The sequence below is a fragment of the Zea mays genome, chromosome 5 (assembly GCF_902167145.1).
Source record: "Zea mays cultivar B73 chromosome 5, Zm-B73-REFERENCE-NAM-5.0, whole genome shotgun sequence".
NCBI classification, from domain to species: Eukaryota; Viridiplantae; Streptophyta; class Magnoliopsida; order Poales; family Poaceae; genus Zea; species Zea mays.
In genome coordinates this window covers 30,434,580-30,455,726 of record NC_050100.1, presented here as the reverse complement: position 1 = coordinate 30,455,726, position 21,147 = coordinate 30,434,580, and the positions used below count along the sequence as shown (strand labels likewise).

The 21,147-nt window shown below is 41.7% G+C and overlaps 1 protein-coding gene across 1 annotated transcript; it reads left to right on the top strand.

Annotated features, from left to right (window-relative positions):
- Positions 1–3,383: 3,383 nt before the first annotated feature.
- LOC103626168 (probable serine/threonine protein phosphatase 2A regulatory subunit B''delta) lies at positions 3,384–19,404 on the top strand. The gene is made up of 13 exons (XM_020538292.3): positions 3,384–3,972; positions 9,317–9,565; positions 9,662–9,764; positions 9,843–9,942; positions 13,069–13,174; positions 13,308–13,398; positions 14,648–14,789; positions 15,569–15,716; positions 15,799–15,908; positions 17,334–17,490; positions 17,557–17,682; positions 17,759–17,904; positions 18,761–19,404. The coding sequence occupies exons 1-12, from the start codon at positions 3,823–3,825 to the stop codon at positions 17,897–17,899; spliced, it is 1,623 nt and encodes a 540-aa protein (XP_020393881.1). The 5' UTR covers positions 3,384–3,822; the 3' UTR covers positions 17,900–17,904; positions 18,761–19,404.
- The last annotated feature ends 1,743 nt before the right edge of the window (positions 19,405–21,147 follow it).

Genomic DNA, 21,147 nt, shown 5'->3' with positions numbered 1-21,147 from the left:
CAAGTTCATCAGAGAGATGCACCACCCCAAGTGGTTAGCCTACCCGGTATTGGTTCGGAAGAAGATCGGGAAATAAAGGATGTGCGTTGATTACACCAACATGAACAAGGCATGCAAAAAAATCTATTTACCTTGCCACATATCAACTAGGTGGTCGATTCCACCTCAGGGTGTGAGGTATTAAGCTTCCTTGATGCCTACTCAGGCTATCACTAGATCGCCATGAAGGAATCTGACCAACCGACCACCTCTTTCATCACCCCTTTTGGTTTGTACATGTTATGTGACCATGTCGTTTGGTCTAAAGAACGCTAAAGTAACGTACCAGCGATGCATGATCAAATGCTTTGGCGACCAGATTGGGAGGATTGTGGAAGCGTACGTCGATGACATCATGGTCAAAACTAGGCGATCCAAAGGCCTTGTATCAGATCTCAGGCTGACATTCAACAGGCTGAAAGGTAACAAAATTAAGCTAAATCTCAAGAAATGTGTCTTCAGCGTTCTGGGCATGCTACTGGGCTTCTTGGTCTCTAAGCGAGGGATCAAGGCAAACCCTAAAAAGGTCGCTGCCATCTCGAACATGGGACCAAAATGGGGTGCCTAGCCTCCCTCAATCGCTTTATCTCGCATCTCGGAGAGCGCGGACTATGGCTCTACAAATTGTTGCGGAAGGCCGGTCACTTCGAATGGATGGCAGAGACGCAGGAGGCTTTCAACGGCCTAAAAAACCTCTTGACTAGGGCCCCATTCTAGTCCCATTAGAAGACATAGAGCCGCTCTTGATCTACATAGCGACAACCACACATGTGGTCAGTTCGGTGCTTGTCGTCGAAAGGCAAGAGGAAGGACGCGTGCCCCCGCTCCAACATCCCGTTAGGGGTGAAAACGGGTCGGGTATCCGGACCGGGTACCGGATACGGATATTAATTCGGAACGTTTTTCGGATACGGATACGGGTAATTTTATATCCGGGACGGATACAGGTACTACCCGGATAGAATCGTATCGGATACGGGACGGATACGGGACGAGCAGTACCCGGTAAATACCCGACAGCCTCGGGCGGATACGGGTACCCGGCTACCGGGTACCCGGTAATATTTGGCCCAATAGACATAAACCGGCCCAGGCGGCCAGGCCCAATCACTTTGGCCTCCAAGCGTCGCGTCGCCGCTACCCTGGCCACCTGCGTTCCAGCCTTCCAGGCGTCCAGCCGCCAGTCCAGACGCCGTCACCGCGGCACCGCCTCACGCCCAGATCGAGTGGGTGAGCCGCGAGCCCGAGCTCCCATCCGGCGATCCCCGACTCCCCGTCGTCCGCCCGCCCGAGGCCCGAGGCCGCACCGCGCCAACGCTGGACGGACCACGGACGGGCGAGCTCGGTCACCTCGCTCCCTGCTCACCGCGCCGCCGCTGGACGGACCACGGACGGGCGCCGCTCGGTCACCTCGCTCCCTGCTCACCGCACCGCGTCCGCCCGAGCTCCCACCGGCCACTTCAAGCGGTCTTGATCTCTTCCAAGGCATCTTCTCCATCCCCGACATCTCATCTTCGGGATCCGGTCATGACAAAGTTTCAGTCTTTGAGAAATAGACAGATTGAAATATATATATACTAATACACACACAGAGACAAAGCATGGAGCCATGCATAGACATGGTGGTGACCTTCTGCTGCTCGTCGTTTTCTCTTGGACCTTTCTAGCAAATAGACACAGGGTGCTAGTACTAATACATGGTTTTTTTTCTGTTGTTGTCCAGTCAATTCGCATCTCCTTCCTTTGACGTCAATAAACATATGTTGTCTCGACTGTTGCGTGTCAAAGGGGGATTAGCATTGCTTTCAGTCTTTTCAGCTGTACACCACCATGATTCAGCAAGAAATGGTTACATTACATCAGAGTAACACAACACACACACACAACGTATATGGAAGATGCTACATTCTTTTATGTGGGGAAAGGGCATTGTTGATCCCTGTTTTCCTGTTGAAAAGATAGGGGGTATGTGATTAAAAGCACATACTGCACACATAACCATGCTTGTTAGTAGCTATAGTACTTTTGTTTGTTCCCTTTGCAGTTTCATAATCCCATGCATGTATTATTATAGGTGACCTGCCTTGTGTCTGGTTCCCCATGAGACAAAAAAAACAAGCATGATGTTGCGACTTGAGATCTTTAAACAAGCATGGATTGCTTCCACTATTTTATGCCATTTGAAAACTACCTTTTATTGTAATAGTCTATTGTGTTGAACTATCTTGTGCTATGTTAGACTCTTGTGTGATGTGAACTTATCGCTATTATATTTGAACTATTGTGTTAGACTATTGTATGCTATGAACTTATTGTTATATTGTCTTGTTGATCTATGGTCTATGTAATGCTATATTGTATGATGTGTTGAATGATGAGAACCTACTGCTATATTATCATGTTGGACTATTCTGTTGTATGATGTGAACTTATTGCTATATTGTCATGTTAGAATATTACATTCCATGATGTAAACTTATTGTTATATTGTCATGATGGACTATTATGTTGCACGATGTAACTATTTTATGCACCAACTGAATTATAGTGAATGATAATCAATTTATGCATTATCCGATAAGTACCCGGTATCCGCATGTATCCGGCTACATAACATCCGTATCCGTCCCTTATCCGCCCGACTAAATACCCGGTCCCTATATCCGTATCCGTCCCGTTTCTAACTATCCGTATCCGATCCCGTATCCGATTGAAATACATTAGGGTAGGATACGGGATGACCTACTATCCGTCCGTATCCGCCCGTTTTCACCCCTACATCCCGTCTACTTCATAAGTGAGGTCTTAACAGACACAAAGACTCACTACCCTAGGTACAAAAGCTCTTGTACACTGTTCTCATTACTAAGCGAAAGCTCAAACATTATTTTGAATCGCACTCCATCACCGTGGTAACGACGTTCCCCTGGGGGAGGTGATCCGTAACCTAGAAACCACCGGTAGGATCACCAAATGAGCACACCATCTAGACCCTGGAACGCGTACAAACAACTTTACTTATCAGAGCTAGTTCGAAACACCGACACTAACTAGCAAGTTTTCTAACTAAATAATGTTCCTAACTAAATTTCTCAATAAATTACCAACTAAATATGCGAGAGAAGGTGGGGATGAGGTCTGGTGGCCCTGCAGCGAGAGAAGGTGCGACGAGAGAAGACGCAACCACGACTTTTACTTTTGAGCTAGACGCCACGTAGACACCAGTGCAACACTGGTCGCCCGGTACCTTGCTGCATAAGTCGCGACATCGAGACGTGTTACGTCGATGCCGTGGAGGCGTGAACTGTGACATCGAGAAAAGGGTTTAAAGTTGAAATTACGTTGTCCAGATCAATCGTATAAATTTTAAAAAGATTTAAAATGTAAAAAATTCGGTCAAAGAGAGTAAGAGACCCTAAAACTATGGTATTTTAAAAGACAAATTTATTTTGCTCAATTCTTAATCTCAAACCGAAAGTGGCATCGGAAAGACAAATGTATTTTGCCCTCCGCTGTTATATCGCCGTCGCCGTCTTCCGGTCTCTCCACCTCCTAGCTCGGCTGCTTGCCTAGGGTTTCGCCTGCTCCCGGCCCCGCCTCCAGCCGTCGCTTGAGATCTCGCCGCTGCCGCCACTCGATCCTCCTTCGTTGTTCCTCACTGATCCTGCTGAGCTCGGATTTTCGCCCTTCCTCCCCGCCGGAACAGCGTCCGGACGCGCGGGCGCAGATCTGGGTTTTGGTGGCCCGCTTGTTGTATGAGAAGGCCTCTAAAGCTTGGGAGCAATGGAGGTGGAGCCAGCGAGGAGGGACGCGGCAGCGCTGGACCTGGAGCTGCTGCAGCTGGCGGAGCTCGCGCCGGGCGCGCTTCGTGAGAACTCCATAGCTGATGCACTGTACGCGCAGTGGCTCGTGCTACCTGAGACGACCAAGCTGGTACCCCTTCAACGCGTCCTCTCGCCTTCCTTGCTTGTTGCTTTAGTTTGTGCTTACATTTCCCTGGAAGGCTCAGATAAGTTAGAAACATCGTTTCTACGTTTTGGTTGGTGCCCTTTATGCTGCGGCGAGTACTGGTTAGGTTGTTATTTTGTATCACATTTACCAGCTTATGACTTCGATAAAGTATGATGATGGAGTTTGGTAGACCAAAGTGCAGGGTTCATTTAGTGGCTTGGTTTGTCTTTGTTCGTACTTGTGTTTCTCTGTCTATGATCTTGTATTCTTGTTATCAGAAACTCGCCAATGTAAATTTCAGTGTAACTGGGCAGAAGGGTAAATTTGAGTATAGTACCATATGAGGCTATAGATTACTACCAGACTCAAAGCAACTTAGGTCGGGAATCTGGTAGTGATATTTAGTCTCATTAAGTTACTTCATTGTTATCAGGACTGTTTTCAAGTCGTCCCGATTAGTCACGATTAATCATTCAAGTCGGTTTTGACCAATTACGACTAATCGCCCAAGTTGGCCAGCCAGAACGACCAACAAGTCGTCCGAAAACAATGGTTATCAACACTACTATTGTTTTTTGAATTTTAGTAACTTATATGTGCCATATACAGTGATCTTATTAGTATCATCTGAGCTGTGTTTCACGACAACAATGATATAGGAACTAGTCTGGTGCATGTGAAGCTTGTCTTAGTCTGAATTGATGAATTCTTATTTTCAGCGCTGTCAGAGCCGTTGTGGCATAAATCAGGGCCTGTGCCAAATTCTAAAGTGAGGCCTTGGCAGCCTTGCTAAATAGAACAATAAACTTATGGTTTCAGATGACTTGTGATTCTATTTTATAATAAACCTATCATATGTCTCCTTTTTGAGATTGAGTTAGATCCTTTATTTTTATTATTTTTTCTATTTACGCTTTTGGTAATCAGAATCATATCGATGCCTTTATCAATTGATGCACAGGTACACAAAAGATGAAAATAATAAAATTATGAGATATATGGCAAACCACAAAAATAGTTCACTGATTTCTATAGTTCATCTATCATCTGAAGCATTTGAAGAAGAAAAAAGATTAAGAGAAGAAACTACCTGACTTCTAAATTGCCGAGATGTTCCCGTGTGCCAATGCGCCCTTATTTGCTTGTCGCTAAGCACTAGAGTCTACAGATCTGCATCCTGCAGCCATGCAGATCAAGCTGTGCAGCTTCTGGCAGGCTGCAGGCACATGCACCAGTGCACATCCATGGCTGGCACTGCCTGTTGGTGTTTGGCCTTTCTCCTTGAGATGAACAACGGAACAAGCGCCTCTCTGACCATTCGAGACGGCAGGACAGGATATAACAGGCACAAGCCACGAGTAAATGGAATGCTGGGTCTTTGGGAGTTGCTGCATTTGTGTTGGTTGGTCAAAAGAGCAATTTGGCCATGGAATCAAGGTTTCAAAGTCGGCTAGTCGACTCTAGTCGCCTGAGCACCGATAAGGTGACTAATCGCGATGAGTCGTCGATTTACTCGATTAGTCGAGCCTAGTCGACTTCTAGTCGTCCACCTATAACAGGATCCTGTGTGTGTGTGTGTGTATATATATATATAATATAGCTGTCTAGCAGGACAGCAGTACAAGCAATCAAAATCAAGCATGTTTCCACAAAAAAGTAAAAGGTAAAGATCACTTACCTTGGATTAAACAGCAAAGCAGCAGTGCAGCACATTGATTTCAAGTTTTGAACTCCAGGAATTATTAGAATGCCAAATTTGTAGGCTGCTGTCAGTGACTATAACAAGAGGTTAGGGGGTCAGGACTAAAATGCAGGTCATAAGATGATAACTGATAAGATTAAAATAAGATAATTCACAATATTGTTTTGCAGGACAGCAAGACACTAGAACTAGATTAAATAAATGCTAAACTGCTAACCAAGCATTTCATCAGCTAGTTCAAAGCCTGTTCCATCTTCAGTTGGATCTTCAGTGGATGCAACAGCAAGTTCTTCTCCTTGTTCTTGCATTTCTTCATCAGAATCAGATTCACCAAACTGTGGAGGACGAGCAACACGCTTCCTTGTTCTAGTGTATGTTTTGTTAACAGTCCCAGCAGCAGCTCTAGGGAGATTTCTACCCCTTAGATGCTCAGTTGCACCAACAGCTTCATCAACACCCCTCCAAAGAGAATTTTCATCGTTATTGTCCTCTACATTTTCATGAACCCACTCATTTTCCCATTGGAACTCTTGTAGGATCAAGGGGTTGCTTTTCTTTCCCTTTGAGCCCAGCTCTCTAATTCTTTGAAATCTATTTGCCATCTTTCGGTTGTAGCTAACATACACCAATTTGTCTAGCCTTTTATGTTCTAACCGTTCTTTTCTTGGTATGGACCTGCATAACGACGAAAAGGTAACCTAGCTACCTAAGTACAGCAATTTTGAGAAGAAAAAATATGCAAACAAAAGGTGGGTAAGGTTAATAGCAGATTGAGCTAATTTCCTATTTACTTGTTTTCCTGCTGTGCTAGAACTTGGTACTTCTCTTGCATCACCATCTTCCTGATGTCCCTCACCCCCTTCTACATCCTCCTCTTCATTATCTAAAAACACTCTTATTCCTTGCATTCTTCTTCAAGTAGTCTGCCATCTCCTTCCTAACCACTTCAGGCGCTCTTGGGCACTTCCCTACATCACCAAACCCTCCAGCAATATGTTGCTTGAACCTTTTGATTCCTGCTGGTACAACTTTTTGGCAAAAAATACACTGAACCATCTCCTTCTTTGCAATGTCTAGCCAAAATCCATATTTCCACCCTGGGTCCGAAGATCGAGCCTTTCTCTTAGTATCCTTAGCCATCTCAGCCATTTCTGTGGGTAGCGCAGCAATTGCTTTATCCTGTATGGAAGAACCGACTGCAACATCAGATGAAGCCGATGCAACTGATTCACGCATGGCTTGAACTGTGCCGGTGCCACTGCCATCGTTCTGGGCTTTCTGCAACACAAATTCTGGGAAGAGAACCTGAACATTATTATGCCGCCTCCTAGTCTCATCTGTAGTGTGAATAACAACTCAAGAGGTGCAACATCAAATGAACAATTGAAGAACCAAAAGAACAAAGAGATTACCATGTGAAGAGGTGCTCATGCCGGTTAAGTTCAGAAGAGACTAGTGAAGTGTGCACTGAAGTGAGCACTGAACTCTGAAGTGAGCACTGAACACTGAACAGACTGGTGCAGACGGTCGCCGGAGCTGGGCAGTAAGCAGAGGCGAGCGCCGGAGCTAAGCAGTGAGCAGAGGGTCGCCGGAGTTGAGGACCACCGGAGCTGAGGACCACCGGAGCAGAGGGCAGGGCAGCAATGGAGCAGACAACAGAGTGTGAGAGGGGGCAGACCGGCAGAGGCCGCGGCATTGGGTTCTACTGTGCGGCACAACTTCTTCTACTGTGGACTGGAGATAGTGGGCCGCCAGCCGCTAGCCCATATCACAGAGGAGGACGCAGGCCCAAACCTGGCACAAGCTAGTCGGACATGGCACCTAGTCGGCCGACTAATCGCGATTAGTCGGCGACTAGGACGATTAGTCGTCACCTAGTCGCCCTGATCGCGTTGTCCCTGCTGATCGTGCTCTGCCAGGCGATAAGGCCGACTAATCGTGATTAGTCGGCCGACTTTAATCGGGTCACTGGTGTGACACTTCTTGTGGGCCCCCTCAATTTGGGTCCCACTCCCACCGGCCGCATGCCCTAGGGACGGGCCTGATTGCTATATAAGAGAGTAGCTGGTGGTTGATTTATGGTTGAGTAGTGAGGTGATCTGAGCTTTATGAGAAGATCATATCTGTTGGGTATGCAAACATATATATTCCTATTAATGCCAATTTTGTGGTGCTACACTATAAGGACACTAGGAGCACTAGCTTAAGATGGTTACCTGTGTCTGTCTCCAACTTGAGTTAAGTTGTGTTGTACATCAGTTTTGCAAAGTGCTGATTGGGGGCCTAGTACATGGATTGGCTCTACCTTCTCATGGACATGAAATTTGAACTTTATGTTTTCTCTTTGCAATAGCGTTACGGTAGAGGCACTCAGAAAATTTTGAGTTCGCTATGCTATATTAACATTACAGCTGTGAGGCTGATTTTGATTCATAGCTCATTTCTGGTTTGTGGCGAGTGCAACTGCATTCATTTATATTTGATGCTGAGTGCAATGACTTTTGAGTTCAGAGAGTGTGTGCTGTTGCTTTGATTGTTCTCAACTAGCTTAGTTTATGCATGCTTGTGTGGATATATATGAACCTTATTATTGTTTCAAAATAGTATCTGGTTTGTGGTGCTGCAGCAGTATACCATGTAACGACGACTGGTGCTACCACTACAGTAGGTTATTTTTGTTCTATGGCACAACAGCGAGCGGATGAACAATGCTCCGGCTGAACGGAGGATGAAGACACCTGCAGGAAGAGTGGATTGTGGGTGGGTTAAAAGTTAAAACATTGGATTATCACTACCCCTACCCCTAATCCATGGCTGACTGGCTGAGATACCATGTTACTAATCTCAAAGATTTTAAAAGACAATGTCTCCATTAGTGGATATGACATTATATAGAGAGCCTCATGGGCCATATGTGCATATAGAATAGGCCTTGATATGTACTTAATAACATAGATATATTGGAAGCTATAACTCTTTCTGTGGCCTGGTATGTTTGGTTTCTAAATATATCTGGTTGCCCATAAGATTTTCCATTGGGAAATAAGGATGGCCAATTGCAGATATAAGTGGATGAGTTTAAGGCTTGAATTGGTTGAATAAATGCATGATACCTAGGGGTGAAAATGGAAATTTTTTATCGGCAATATGATGCTTTATGAAACCTACAGTAGTGTTGCCTACAGATTTAGGCTTTATGAAATAGGAGGATACTGATACTTATTCGTCCAATGGTGCTACAATATTAATTCTCCTTTGCCACCACTAGCACCGTTAGAGCTGAAACACTGCAATCATCCAATGCTGGCTGTCTGGGGAAGTGTGCGCGCAGGCGGGGGGCGACAAATTTTCACGGTGCTGGCTGGTGCGGCAATCGCGTGTGCGCAGGCGGGAGGCAGCAAATTTTCGCGGCGCGGTCGAGTCAGTAGGACGACGCTCGGAGGAAGATTATTCCCACGTAAAAGGAGTAGAGATGTATCTAGAGTTCTAGACATAGTGTATATCTTGATACATAGCAAAAGCTATGTATCTAGAAAAGCCAAAACAACTTGCAATTTGGAACGAGGGAGTAGATAGGAAGTCAGATGCATGGTTTCTTACAGTGTTTATTTTCATGTACCTTAGGTAAAGTCTTTGATTGAGGATGCAAAGACTGGTGCTGTGCTTAATGTTGCTGGAAGCTCTACTAGCACAAATGCTGCTTCAAGTAGTTCTCTACCATCGATGTTTCCTGCTGGTAGTGCTCCACCACTTTCTCCTAGGAGCACTTCTGGTTCTCCCCGTGTTATGAGACGAGGATCTGGAGCTGGACCATCGTCCTTGGGTTCTCCATTAAAATTAGTTAGTGAACCAGTGAGAGAAGTTATACCTCAGGTATTTCACACCTGTCCTTATAGCTGTTATTGAAGTTTTTGTTGCTACAGTCATTGTTTAAGCATAATATTTTCCTGTACCAATATGTTTTTATAGTTTTACTTCAAGAATGGGCGTCCTCCTACAAAAGATCTGAAGGAGCAGTGCTTATCAAGAACAGATCACCTATTTTTTGGTGGGGAGGGACTTCAGATTCAAGGTGAGTATTGCTTCACAGCTTATTTTCTGCCATTGCAGTGGCTTCTGAAGCTCATGTACTTTTACTTGTCCATACCAGAATTCAGATCGGTCACAAAGGACATATGTAGACTTCCTTCATTCTTCTCTAGTGCCCTTTTCAAGAAAATCGATGTTGCATGCACTGGAACTGTCTCGAGGTATGATGTTCGACATCTGAGCCCAAGGTCTATGGTGACGCCCATGTAATGATGTAAAGATCCGGTTGAGGAACTCTAGTTACTTTTAGATGTCAGGCCAGTGTCTCTTTTATCCTATTTCAGTTTGTTCTTTATTCTTTGGGGTGTTGCTTTCTTCTGCGTCCTTGCTGAAGCTTGTAAGCATGTTAAATGGCAGTTCTATTTGATTATGATCATGTGTGTTTATGCCTTTTACCTTCGCCACCTGAAGACAACATCATCTTAGCTTTTGCCACAAGCCCACAACTTATCATTGGTTTTTAGCACTTTAGTTGGATATCACATGTTGACCATTTTTTTAAGCCATCACATGGTTCCTTACTTGACCATGGGCTGTTCAAAGGTCTATTAAGATAATAATGATGTTGCTACCTTACCCTCTCTGCCCAAAAACACACACATACAAACACCAAAATGTAAGGTGTTCTTTTTTGTTTTAACCTAAGTCAAACTTTGCTTTGCCGAAGTTTATAGAAAAAACGCACCAACATGTACAACATCAAGTTGGTTTCATCAAGTCCACCATGATACTGCATTTATTTGGTATAGTAGATGGCTAGATGCTAGACCCCTCCTATTCCAAATGTTGTTTAAGACTTGTGCACAAGGATTAAGAATGTGGGTCAAATGGCCTTGTTACTCTTCATTATTCTGCATTTGGAAAGAGGGCTCATTCATCTGTGAGAGTATTGGCATTTATTAAGTAGGGAAGAGAAGGGGTAAAAGATGCATAGAAGTTTTAGGCTGACTTGCATTTTGAGAATAGTTGGGAGGGCTAGAAAGACCTACATTTGTAAATTTTCCTTTTTGGGGGTGGGTGGTACTACATTTTCCATAAATTTCTCATAAGTTAGAGAAATTTGACTTGACAAAACTAAAACACCTGATGTTTTGGAAATGGAGTATACATTTTGGTCAGTTAGTTTTATCTTGTTCATGCAAATGCTTACAGTTTTTAGCGGTGTATCATGCTTGGCTGGTACCTGAACTATTTGGGCATGACGTTTCAAGGTGATATGTTCTCCATCACACAAATGGCTTCAGCCTTTTGGCTGAAAGCTGCATCCATATGCATATTTCTCTTAAAGGAATTGTATAGGTTACTGGTTAGTGGTTACAAGGTCTAGCAACATTGCCATTGCAAAAACATTGATACATGCAGAAGTGGTTTTTGTTTTTGTTTCAGCTTCTGGCCACTAGAAGCTGCTGCAGACTGCCAAGCGCACAACTTTTCAGCCCGCTTCTATAATAATCAATTTAGTCAAAACCGTTCAAAATCAACGTGAACACAGAATCGACCGAGTCGTTGCGAACTTGCGATAGTAGGAAACCGTCACTTTCTACATCCTAAACATATAGACTTTTTTATCTTCCTCCGCATGTAGTCTCCACAATACTCATTCTCTCCACAGCCAGATTCTCCCCACAACTAGTTTCTCAAAAAAGCTCATCAGAAAAAGCTGAACCAAACAGGCCCGTTATCCCCGCTTCGTCCTTGGATCACTAATGCTAGCTTTTCTTTGATTTCGTTCATACCTGTAATGCTAGGCCATACCGTAGCCACTGGTTCGGAACCTTTTGGGTTGCAGGCTTCATGATTTGCTGAATTTATTCATTAAGAGAAGTATTGCAGCTTCTAGCTTACTTTCCCCTGCTAGTGTGCCAGATCATCTAACATGCACTGTAGCTTTTGATGGTAAATTTTGGCATCACTCAACTTCTGCTTTGTTTCATAGTTTCTTAATTATCAGTTAGGAATGCGAATTTTGTTAAGTAATGTTTCTTTACTATGAGCAAAGAACAATTAGGGAAACAAATGTGTTAATTAACCCAATGGCGCACAGCATAGTTTTCAGATCGCCTGATCGAAGCCACTGGGTGATTAGGCGTCGATCAGGGCGATTAGTCGCCCCTGATCGACCCTAATCGTCCTCCTGGTCGTCCTGTGTATTCCAGGACATATATGATATATATATATATAGTCATATATAACACTATATATGGATATATAATTTTATAGTATAGAGGCTTGCAGCAGTATAAATACTTAAATAGTCCATAACAGCACAACAGCAACAAGTTTATTATTTATATAAGACTATGAAACTGCAAGTCTACAACTTACTAGACCAGTAGAGTAGTAGACTATGGCCAAGGTCCAAGAAGGCAACACCTATATGAGATCATCATCCAGCTTGAATTGATCACCAGCAGCTCCAGATTCTTCTTCATCATCAATTGCTTTTTCTGCAGCATCTTGGTCATTTTGAGTTGGCTCTTGATGATCATTTTCGTTGTGACTGTCACTGCCACTGCCATCTCCTTGCTGCAAGTCCTGAGCTACTGTAACTTTTTGGCGCTTCCTACTCCTAACATAGGTCTCGGAGTAGGTCCTCCCACCACGTGTAGCTGCTGCCCTAGGCAAGTTTCTGCCCTGGGTAGCTTGAGTTGCACCTAAAACTTCATCTACTGCACTCCAAAGCTCCTCACCTTCTTCAGACTCCTGAACCCACTCATTTTCCCACAAAAGCTCTTCAAGCACTAGTGGGTTGCTTTTCTTTCCCTTTGAACCTTGCTCTCTTATCTTTGTAAATCTGTTGTTCATCTTCCTGTTGTAGCTCACATAGACCAACTTGCATAACCTTTGATGCTCTAGCCGGTTCCTCTTCTTGGTGTGGATCTACACATGCAAATTCAAGAAGTCATCAAACACTTACTGCATATTTCAGTTACTGCATATGAACATTGAACAAACAACAAAGTAGAGACACTTACTGCTGAAAATTCACTCCAGTTTCTCTCACAATCAGAGGCCGAGCAACAGAGGCTTATAAGTTATAACTCTTTTTGCAAGGGTTTGTAGTTCGAGGAAAAAAGAAAAAAAAACAAAACACTATTAGGTAGAGTTCAGTGTGGAAAAGTGGGTTTCGGGCTGACCCGCTTCTCATCAAACTTGCATCTCTACATGTCATAAATTGTACTAGTGATTCTATGTAAAATTGCAGTCTGTTTTATCTGATTGTTCTGAGGAACATCGATAGTGCATATCAGATTTAAGTATGGTAGTCTAACTCTATCTAACCACAGGGATGCATTTGTTGAGTACTGGATGGATGACAATAAGATTACAATGGATATGGCTAGTCAAATATTTGAAATTTTAAGAAAACCAGGTTGCACATATCTCACTCAGGTCAGTTATATTCTTCCGAATGTTCTCAGTGCTAACGTGGGCGTAGATGAATCTAGGAGAAATTTTAGTTGTCATTCTGTGTGACTTCTTTTATACTTATGGGGAAATTTTTTATTCCATGTAATATGTACAGGATGACTTCAAGCCTGTCCTGAAAGAACTACTTGCAACTCACCCTGGCTTAGAGTTTTTACAAGGGACCCCCGAGTTTCAGGAGAGATATGGTAATTCTTGCTATCCAAAATCCATGTAAATTGGCAAATTTGAGAATTAATTCTTCACTCTAATTATACTTCATAGATCAATAGATGTGCTTTTCCATGCTTTTTTATTCTTCTATTCCTTGAGAAATGAACATATGAAGACAAGCCCTTTACTTGGCAGTAGAGCAGCATCCTTAGGGTATGTTCGTTTTCATCATAAACCATATGGATTGGAGGGGATTGGGTCGGTTTAAATCCCTAGTAAGTCAAAAGCCCTCTCAATCCATCCCTCCAATCCATGTGGATCACAAATAACCGAACAAGCCCTTATAGTGTTAGGGCCAGTTTGGTAGTGCTCCATCTGATTCTGATTCTCCATGGAAGCTGATTCTCTGAGAGAACTGATTTTGTGGCTAAAAGTGATCTCTTTGTTTTTTTAGCATAAACTCTGAAAATCACTTCACAAAATCAGGAAAAGCTACTTTTTTCAGCTCCCAGCCTCTTAGTTTATTTCAGAGAATCACTTCACAGAATCAGCAGAGAATCACTTCTCTCTGAAAAACTGTTTGGCAGAGCTCTTGCTGGATTCAGCAGAGAATTAGCTCCGGGAGCTCTTTGAAAGGGGGGCTTAGGTGTTTACAACTGTTCGGTCTTTTGCTAGACATATTTTTTTCTCGAACATGCAAGAGAGTTGCACATAAATTCATTAAAAGAAGATAGTACAACCTAGGGTTATGACCCCCACTCTAAAACATAACCGGACTAGGTTGGGGAGCACTCAGGGATCCCCTCTTACTCAGATCCTGAAGCCCTACGGCTTTAGCATCACACCATAAAACACTCATGAACTATGGCTAGAAAAACGGTCCCAAACGCCGTGTCGGCCCCATTGCTAGACATATTTTAAATATGATTTTGTGGGCTCTCATATGTTTTTGCAGTAAGCTTGTCTTTCACAAAGACATGGACACATAGTATGGTATGTTTTCATCGAAATTCGAAAGTAGTAGCCGGACAGGCTTGTCTTGCACTTCGTGGTTTTTGCCATAGGAATTTACAGGCAATAATAACACCCCTGATTTGAATTCTTTCCCTTAGCCATTGGAAAATGCTGGTAGGTAACAAGTGTTGGTTGCATCAAGTTTGGAGCATTACCAACCATCACTAAAACTAACTCAACTATTTTTGTTTTTAAGATCAGATTTGCTGAATAGTTTGGACTGTTTTTAACGTTTGCTGTGTCACATTCATTTCTTGATGTTTTCTTCAGCGGAGACTGTAATATACAGAATCTTTTACTCCATAAATAGATCTGGGAATGGCCATCTGACTCTCAGAGAGCTCAAACGTGGAAATTTAATTGCTGCACTTCAGCAGTTAGATGAGGAAGAAGATATCAACAAAGTGTTGAGGTAATTAATATATGACTTGCTAACAGATTGCCGCTGCCTATCCATTATCCCTCCGTTCATAAATATATGACACTGTTGACTTTTTTAAAAAACTGACCACTCGTCTTATTCAAAAAATAATGAGTTATCATTTATTTTTTTGTGATTTGTTTTATCACTTAAGGTAGTTTGTGCTTGACTTAAAATTTTTCATTTTTGAATACATATTTTGAATAAAACGAGTGGTCAAAATTTTCGAAAAAAATCAACGGTGTCATATATTTGTGAACGGAGGTAGTAGCATATTAGTTCTGAGCAGAACTGAGGGTTTCATCAGTCATCACACTATTTATCATGATGCAGTTGCTTACATGTATTTTTGCATTCCCTCTGTTCCAAATTGTTTGCCTCTTTTAAATACATGGTTTTTATTATGCATCTAGACATAGCACATATGTTTCTGTGCATAGCAAAAGCAATGTACCTAGAAAAGCCAAAACAACCTACAGTTTGGAACGGAGGGACTAGGGAGTATCTTTCCTGTGCTTCCATTCGTTTTTGTGCGGATTACATTTGTTCACGCTGTTTTCTTTATATAGTCTTAACAGTAAAGCAATGTACCTAGAAAAGCCAAAACAACCTACAGTTTGGAACGGAGGGACTAGGGAGTATCTTTCCTGTGCTTCCATTCGTTTTTGTGCGGATTACATTTGTTCACGCTGTTTTCTTTATATAGTCTTAACAGTATTCTTTGTATAATGTTTGCCAAATTGATAATCTTGGCTCGTGATCTGATGCAGATACTTCTCATATGAGCACTTTTATGTGATCTATTGCAAATTCTGGGAGCTGGATGCAGACCACGATTTTTTGATTGATAAGGAGAACCTCATCAAATATGGAAATCATTCGTTGACCTATAGGATAGTTGATAGAATTTTCACACAGGTTAGTCATTTCATTTTGGCATTCAAACCATAGCTCTTTATTACCAAACATGTTCTTATATTAGCTCTTTTACTGTTATTAGATACCAAGGAAATTCACAAGCATGACAGAAGGGAAGATGGGCTATGAAGACTTTGTTTATTTTATATTATCAGAGGAAGACAAATCATCTGAGCCTAGTCTTGAATACTGGTAGGTGGTAGCTGTGTTCTGAATAGTTATATGTGTTTTTTTTGTAGAACTGTTCCTTTTGTCTTAATGTGATCAGATAATTTCACCTTACAATTTATAATCATCGGGTGTGTGGTTTGAGGAACAAATTGATCCGTTTTCATGCCACTCCATTTTTTTGATTTGTCTAATAGAATGGTTGATCCACCACCACCTCATTCCTCACAAACTAATAATTAGTATATGCATGAGGAATGGGTTGACTCCACCAAAATTCATGGGATGAACTCATGATGCGATTCATGTAGTATGAGGTGGTTCCCCAAATCAAACACAATATAATAATGTGTAGTGGAAGCATGCAATCCTTTTCCCAAGGCTGGGGCGCCCAGCATATTTTTTTTTCATGTCTATGCCCTACCAAATGCTCACAATTGACGTTGGTCTTGTGAACTACCACAAAATTTTTATAATCTTGACAGATGTTACTCCAAATTTGCGAAACATGTACTTCTGTTTCCTCTATCTCTCTCTCTTTATAAAAAGATAGGATCCAGTTTTTTTTATCTTATTTAGGAATGCATTGCTTTTGTACTATATGTACACATATACTCCCTCTGTCCCAATATATTGTTCGTTTTAGGCTTTTAGCACTTTACTTTTGTGTCCATATTCAAATAGATGACAATGAATCTAGACACATATATAATACACATACATCAAATATTGTATGAATCCATTAACACCCTAAAACGAATACCATTTTGGGACGGAGGGAGTACATTATTTCGCACTCCCTTCACTCTCAAATACATTTAGATTTCGGCACAAGAATTAAGGTGAGGGGTACAATGACTACATTGCCCATTTAGTCTCATATCATTGGTTGAGTTTAAGGTGCTGTTTGGTTGGACATTTGGTGTGGGATCCGATCAGTGTCAACGAAACACGTTAGGTTGTGTTTGCTTATGATGTGCTGGGATAAGGTGCCATGCAAACAAACACTGGCTTAATAGAATTGTGACTACACTCTCCATCTAGCGGGATCAGATAACGCCACAGATGCAGAGTGAACCAAACAAACCATGCTCACTTATTCCATTTTGGATACTGCTGCAACTTGATTCCTTTATGTTTGCATTGCCTATCCTACAACGAAACAGCACCTAAGATGGTTAGTAAGTGTATCACATTGATCAGTGTGCATTTCAGTAGTGGTAGACACGGAAGAACGAAGCAAAAAGGTGCATCTTAGTTATCACAAACTTACATTTGTTGCATGATGCATTTGTGAGATGGCTGAATGGACATATGTTTGGTATTGGAGGGAGGAGTTCTGATTAGCGTATTCTGTATTTGTTGTACATATTGTATAACTCAGCTTGTAGTTGCATTTTCTTTAAAATATTGTAATTGTTTGTTATTGAAATATGTTAAAATTTGCAGGTTTAAGTGCATCGATCTTGATGGTAATGGTATTTTAACTTACAATGAAATGCAATTTTTCTATGAGGAGCAATTGCACCGAATGGAGTGCATGGCACAGGAACCTGTGGTTTTTGGGGACATATTATGCCAGATGATTGATATGATTGGACCAGAGGTAGATTCTCATACATATCCGGCAAACATTTTATCTGGGCTTGATAACTATTTTTCCTTTCTACAGAATGAGAGCTATTTTACTCTACGGGACTTAAAACGGTGTAAACTCTCAGGAAATATATTCAATATTCTTTTCAATCTGAACAAGTTCATGGCATTTGAAACTCGTGATCCATTCCTCATTCGCCAGGTGATTATAACCCTTAATATATTTCAAATTTGCTGCCAAGTATTAAGTTAAATAATCCGATAATGTTTAATTGTAGGAACGTGAAAATCCAACGCTGACTGAGTGGGATCGGTTTGCGCATAGAGAATATATTAGATTGTCCATGGAAGAAGATGGTGAAGATGCTTCAAATGGAAGTGGTGATGTGTGGGACGAATCACTTGAGGCTCCATTCTGAATGGTGTAAGTGTGTACTAAGTATTGTCTAATGAATCTAATAACACAGCACGATAAGATTGCTAAATTAGTTTTGTAAGGCTACACCATGAAATGATAGACACCATGAAGTTTTTGCAGAATATATAGGACATCCTTATTTCTTTTGTCAATGGGCATATATCTTTTGTGCAATGGAGGGAATATTATTCTCTTACTTTCTCTTGTAATTAAACCCTGTGACCTGTTCATGTCTTCTGTACACCTTAGGGTCTGTTCGGTTCCTAGGGAGCAGACACCGGGAACGATTCCTAACCGGAAGGTTTGCCTAATTTATATAAGGTTTGATGCCTTTAGACTTCAATAATAGGGTTTAAGACTAGAGGCAACGACTAATATGCAAGTAATCATTTGGTGCAAGCGTGCAAGCAGCTCTTTTGGTCCGTTAGATCTAGATCTAAACGTATGCTATATTTAGCATTTAAATCCTCCCACCACCACCTCGTGTGGATTTATAAAAAAGCCCCTAACAAACCACGATTACACATACGGTTGGATCTAGATCCAACGGACCAAAAGAGCTATTTGCACGCTTGCACCTAATAATTGCTTGCATATTAGTCGTTGCCAAGACTAGAAATAACATGGAGTTTTGCCGGGGGGGGGGGGGGGGGGGTGGTGTTAAAACCAGAACTGTCACCCAATGGTTTGCTGGTTGAATACATGAGCGTTGGAGAGGTGCTTCCTTGCTTATTTCTTGCATTTTGTTTCCCTGGACTATAATAGGATAACAAAGTTGCAAATCTGAGATGTTTTTAAGTATAAATATACTTGTGGTCATGTTCCTAGTTTTTTAGTATGTTTTTGAATTTTCTGTTTACAGATCTTGCTGCACGAATTTGGTTGAACATGGGTGATTATGGTTGTGAAGCGGAAGAATTGTAAAGTCGGTGGCTACAGTGCTGAGGCCATTGTAGGCTCACAGCAGATTCAGTGACACTGAAGACTACTTACAAGTTTTACTGTGCAGATCTGATTCGATATTTTTGGCTGGAAAATTGGGGAGGTTGGTGGGCGCCCTGCAGTTTCAAGTCAACACCCTCAGCAGTCGCAAATGATAATATAGTGATGGACCCTTCCTGGTCGACTAGTTGCATTTGTGTTCTGATTGGTCCTTAGGGTGGATATCTGTTAATTCAATTGTTGTGCTAAAATTTTGGAGCTGAACTGTTAATGTTTGCCTGCATTTTCTTTGTTAATCTTGGAAGCGTGGGCTAGCACTTCCATCAAACTAAGATCGTGGCATGTAGCTTTCCAGTTCTGCTTTATCATCAGCGTGTTGTTCTGTAATTCTTGGTGCATCTTGGGCGGATGGATACTGTTGTCATTTTGTAACATCACCGAGAAGCTGTGGATTGGGTGCATAGTAACACAAAGGTAGATAACATTGTCAATCCAATTTTTGTTAAGGTGTAAATTCAGAGAAGTTTTAGGTTTCAAGTACTATTCGTTGGGTTCGATCTCTTATCTGAAAGTGCTTTCCCTATTGAGCTACTTATGTCGTGATGAGCGGAAATTTCGTATGTGTGTTATCTCACCTTTCCCTTTAAAGACGAGTCTTACTTGGCTATACTTTTCATTTGTCGGCTCATTTCTATCAATGTTTTCGTGCTCGTCTTAGGATGTGTTTGATTTAAGTCAAACTAGGATGAGCCAGGAGTGAAACAAGTCATCTCCTATCTCTTCTTGTACGTTCAACTAAATACATTCTTAGAAAGATTTAGGTAATCTATTTCGCTCTTAAATTGAGGTGTTAGTTTCTTGCCTAGTTGAAACTTAAACAACCCTTTTTTTGTCTAGTTAAAATCTATATAATAAATAAATTATCTTATATGTGATCAGGTGCTATGCCTCTCGAAGAGTTACGTCTATCATGAAGAGTTATGTAATTTAGTTTTAGTTTTCAAACCTATCCCTACTACAGGGTTATGCAACTTAGTTTTTAAACACATCCATTAGACTATTAACTAAGCTAGGAAGGTAAATACATAACATATACAATATAAATTGGAAGCTTTAAATGCGATAGAAGGTATAAATACAGAAACTCGAAGTTTTAAGTGTGATAGATATACAAACTTTTGTTGGTGACTTTGATTGTTATTCTTACTTAGGTATTGAGAAGCGTGCAAAGTTTTTTCCCTATCTCCCTCCAATTTCAAAGAGGATTTGAGTTTTCAAACTAGCCCTTAACCTTTATTGTAGTCACACACAAATAAAGGTAGGGACTATTTTTTAGTTAGATAATTTTGTAGATAGCCTTAGGCATTCATGTGCAATTAGGGCTCTGGTGTGGTCTTCGTTGGATGCTCTTCGTTGTCTTCACTATTGAGTTTTTGGCTAAAACACTGTATCTTGTTTCCTTCAATACGTGGTGGTGGCTACACCACAAATGTAGTTGGTGTAATGTCACAAGATTACAAGTCTCTCTGGTATAATTAATATAATGGTGCGTGTAAACACCAAGAAATAAGAGCGTCTCTTCGTTAGTTCTAACACTAGGACAAAACTTAGAGCAAGTGCTACATGAAGCAGTCTAATTAATGTAAGCACTTTGCAAAGCACCTACACTAATGACTAAGTGATTTTGCAAGCACTTGGGTGTCTAGAGCTATTGTGTATGAGTCTTAACTCACTTGATATCTTCCTCAACTCTCACACGTCTCGAATGACCAATTATGGTGGTATAGACTCCTCCATTGGTGATGTCACACAAGCATCCAACTTTTTATATTCACCAAACGATGAACAATGATGATCCACGGGTGTAGCCAACCATGCTACCTTTGATTATTGCACATAGGATGCAGCTCCTCCATCACTCTCTATCAATCCACTTCACCATCAACACAAAACAACACTTGATCTTCCTTGAATAATATGATCCACTTCATGTCATCATGTGGCCTTATTGGTTCATTAATATCAACTTCGCTTGTTCTTCACCACTACATTGGTACATTGATGCTAAGCTCTCTACTTGTGCTTCACCACCACACGACCCATCACCATTGAGCATCTAGCTCGCCCTTCATTCTTATAACAAGTCCATCGTAGCCAAGCGACGTCTCTTGATCTTCTCCATCTAGCCACATGACTTTATATCATGTCTTGTCGGGGACCATAATTAGGGGTACCCCCAAGACTCCTAAACTCGGCTGGTAACCACCATCAGCACAAGCTGCAAAGGCCTGATGGGCGCAATACAGG

What these genes read in the sequence shown, in the direction of transcription:
- LOC103626168 (XM_020538292.3), top strand. Translation starts at nt 3,823, where the DNA reads ATGGAGGTGGAGCCAGCGAGGAGGGACGCGGCAGCGCTGGACCTGGAG. An exon ending in TTGATAGAATTTTCACACAG is followed by an intron (nt 15,717 to 15,798) that starts GTTAGTCATTTC and finishes TACTGTTATTAG; the next exon opens with ATACCAAGGAAATTCACAAG. An exon ending in ATCCATTCCTCATTCGCCAG is followed by an intron (nt 17,683 to 17,758) that starts GTGATTATAACC and finishes GTTTAATTGTAG; the next exon opens with GAACGTGAAAATCCAACGCT.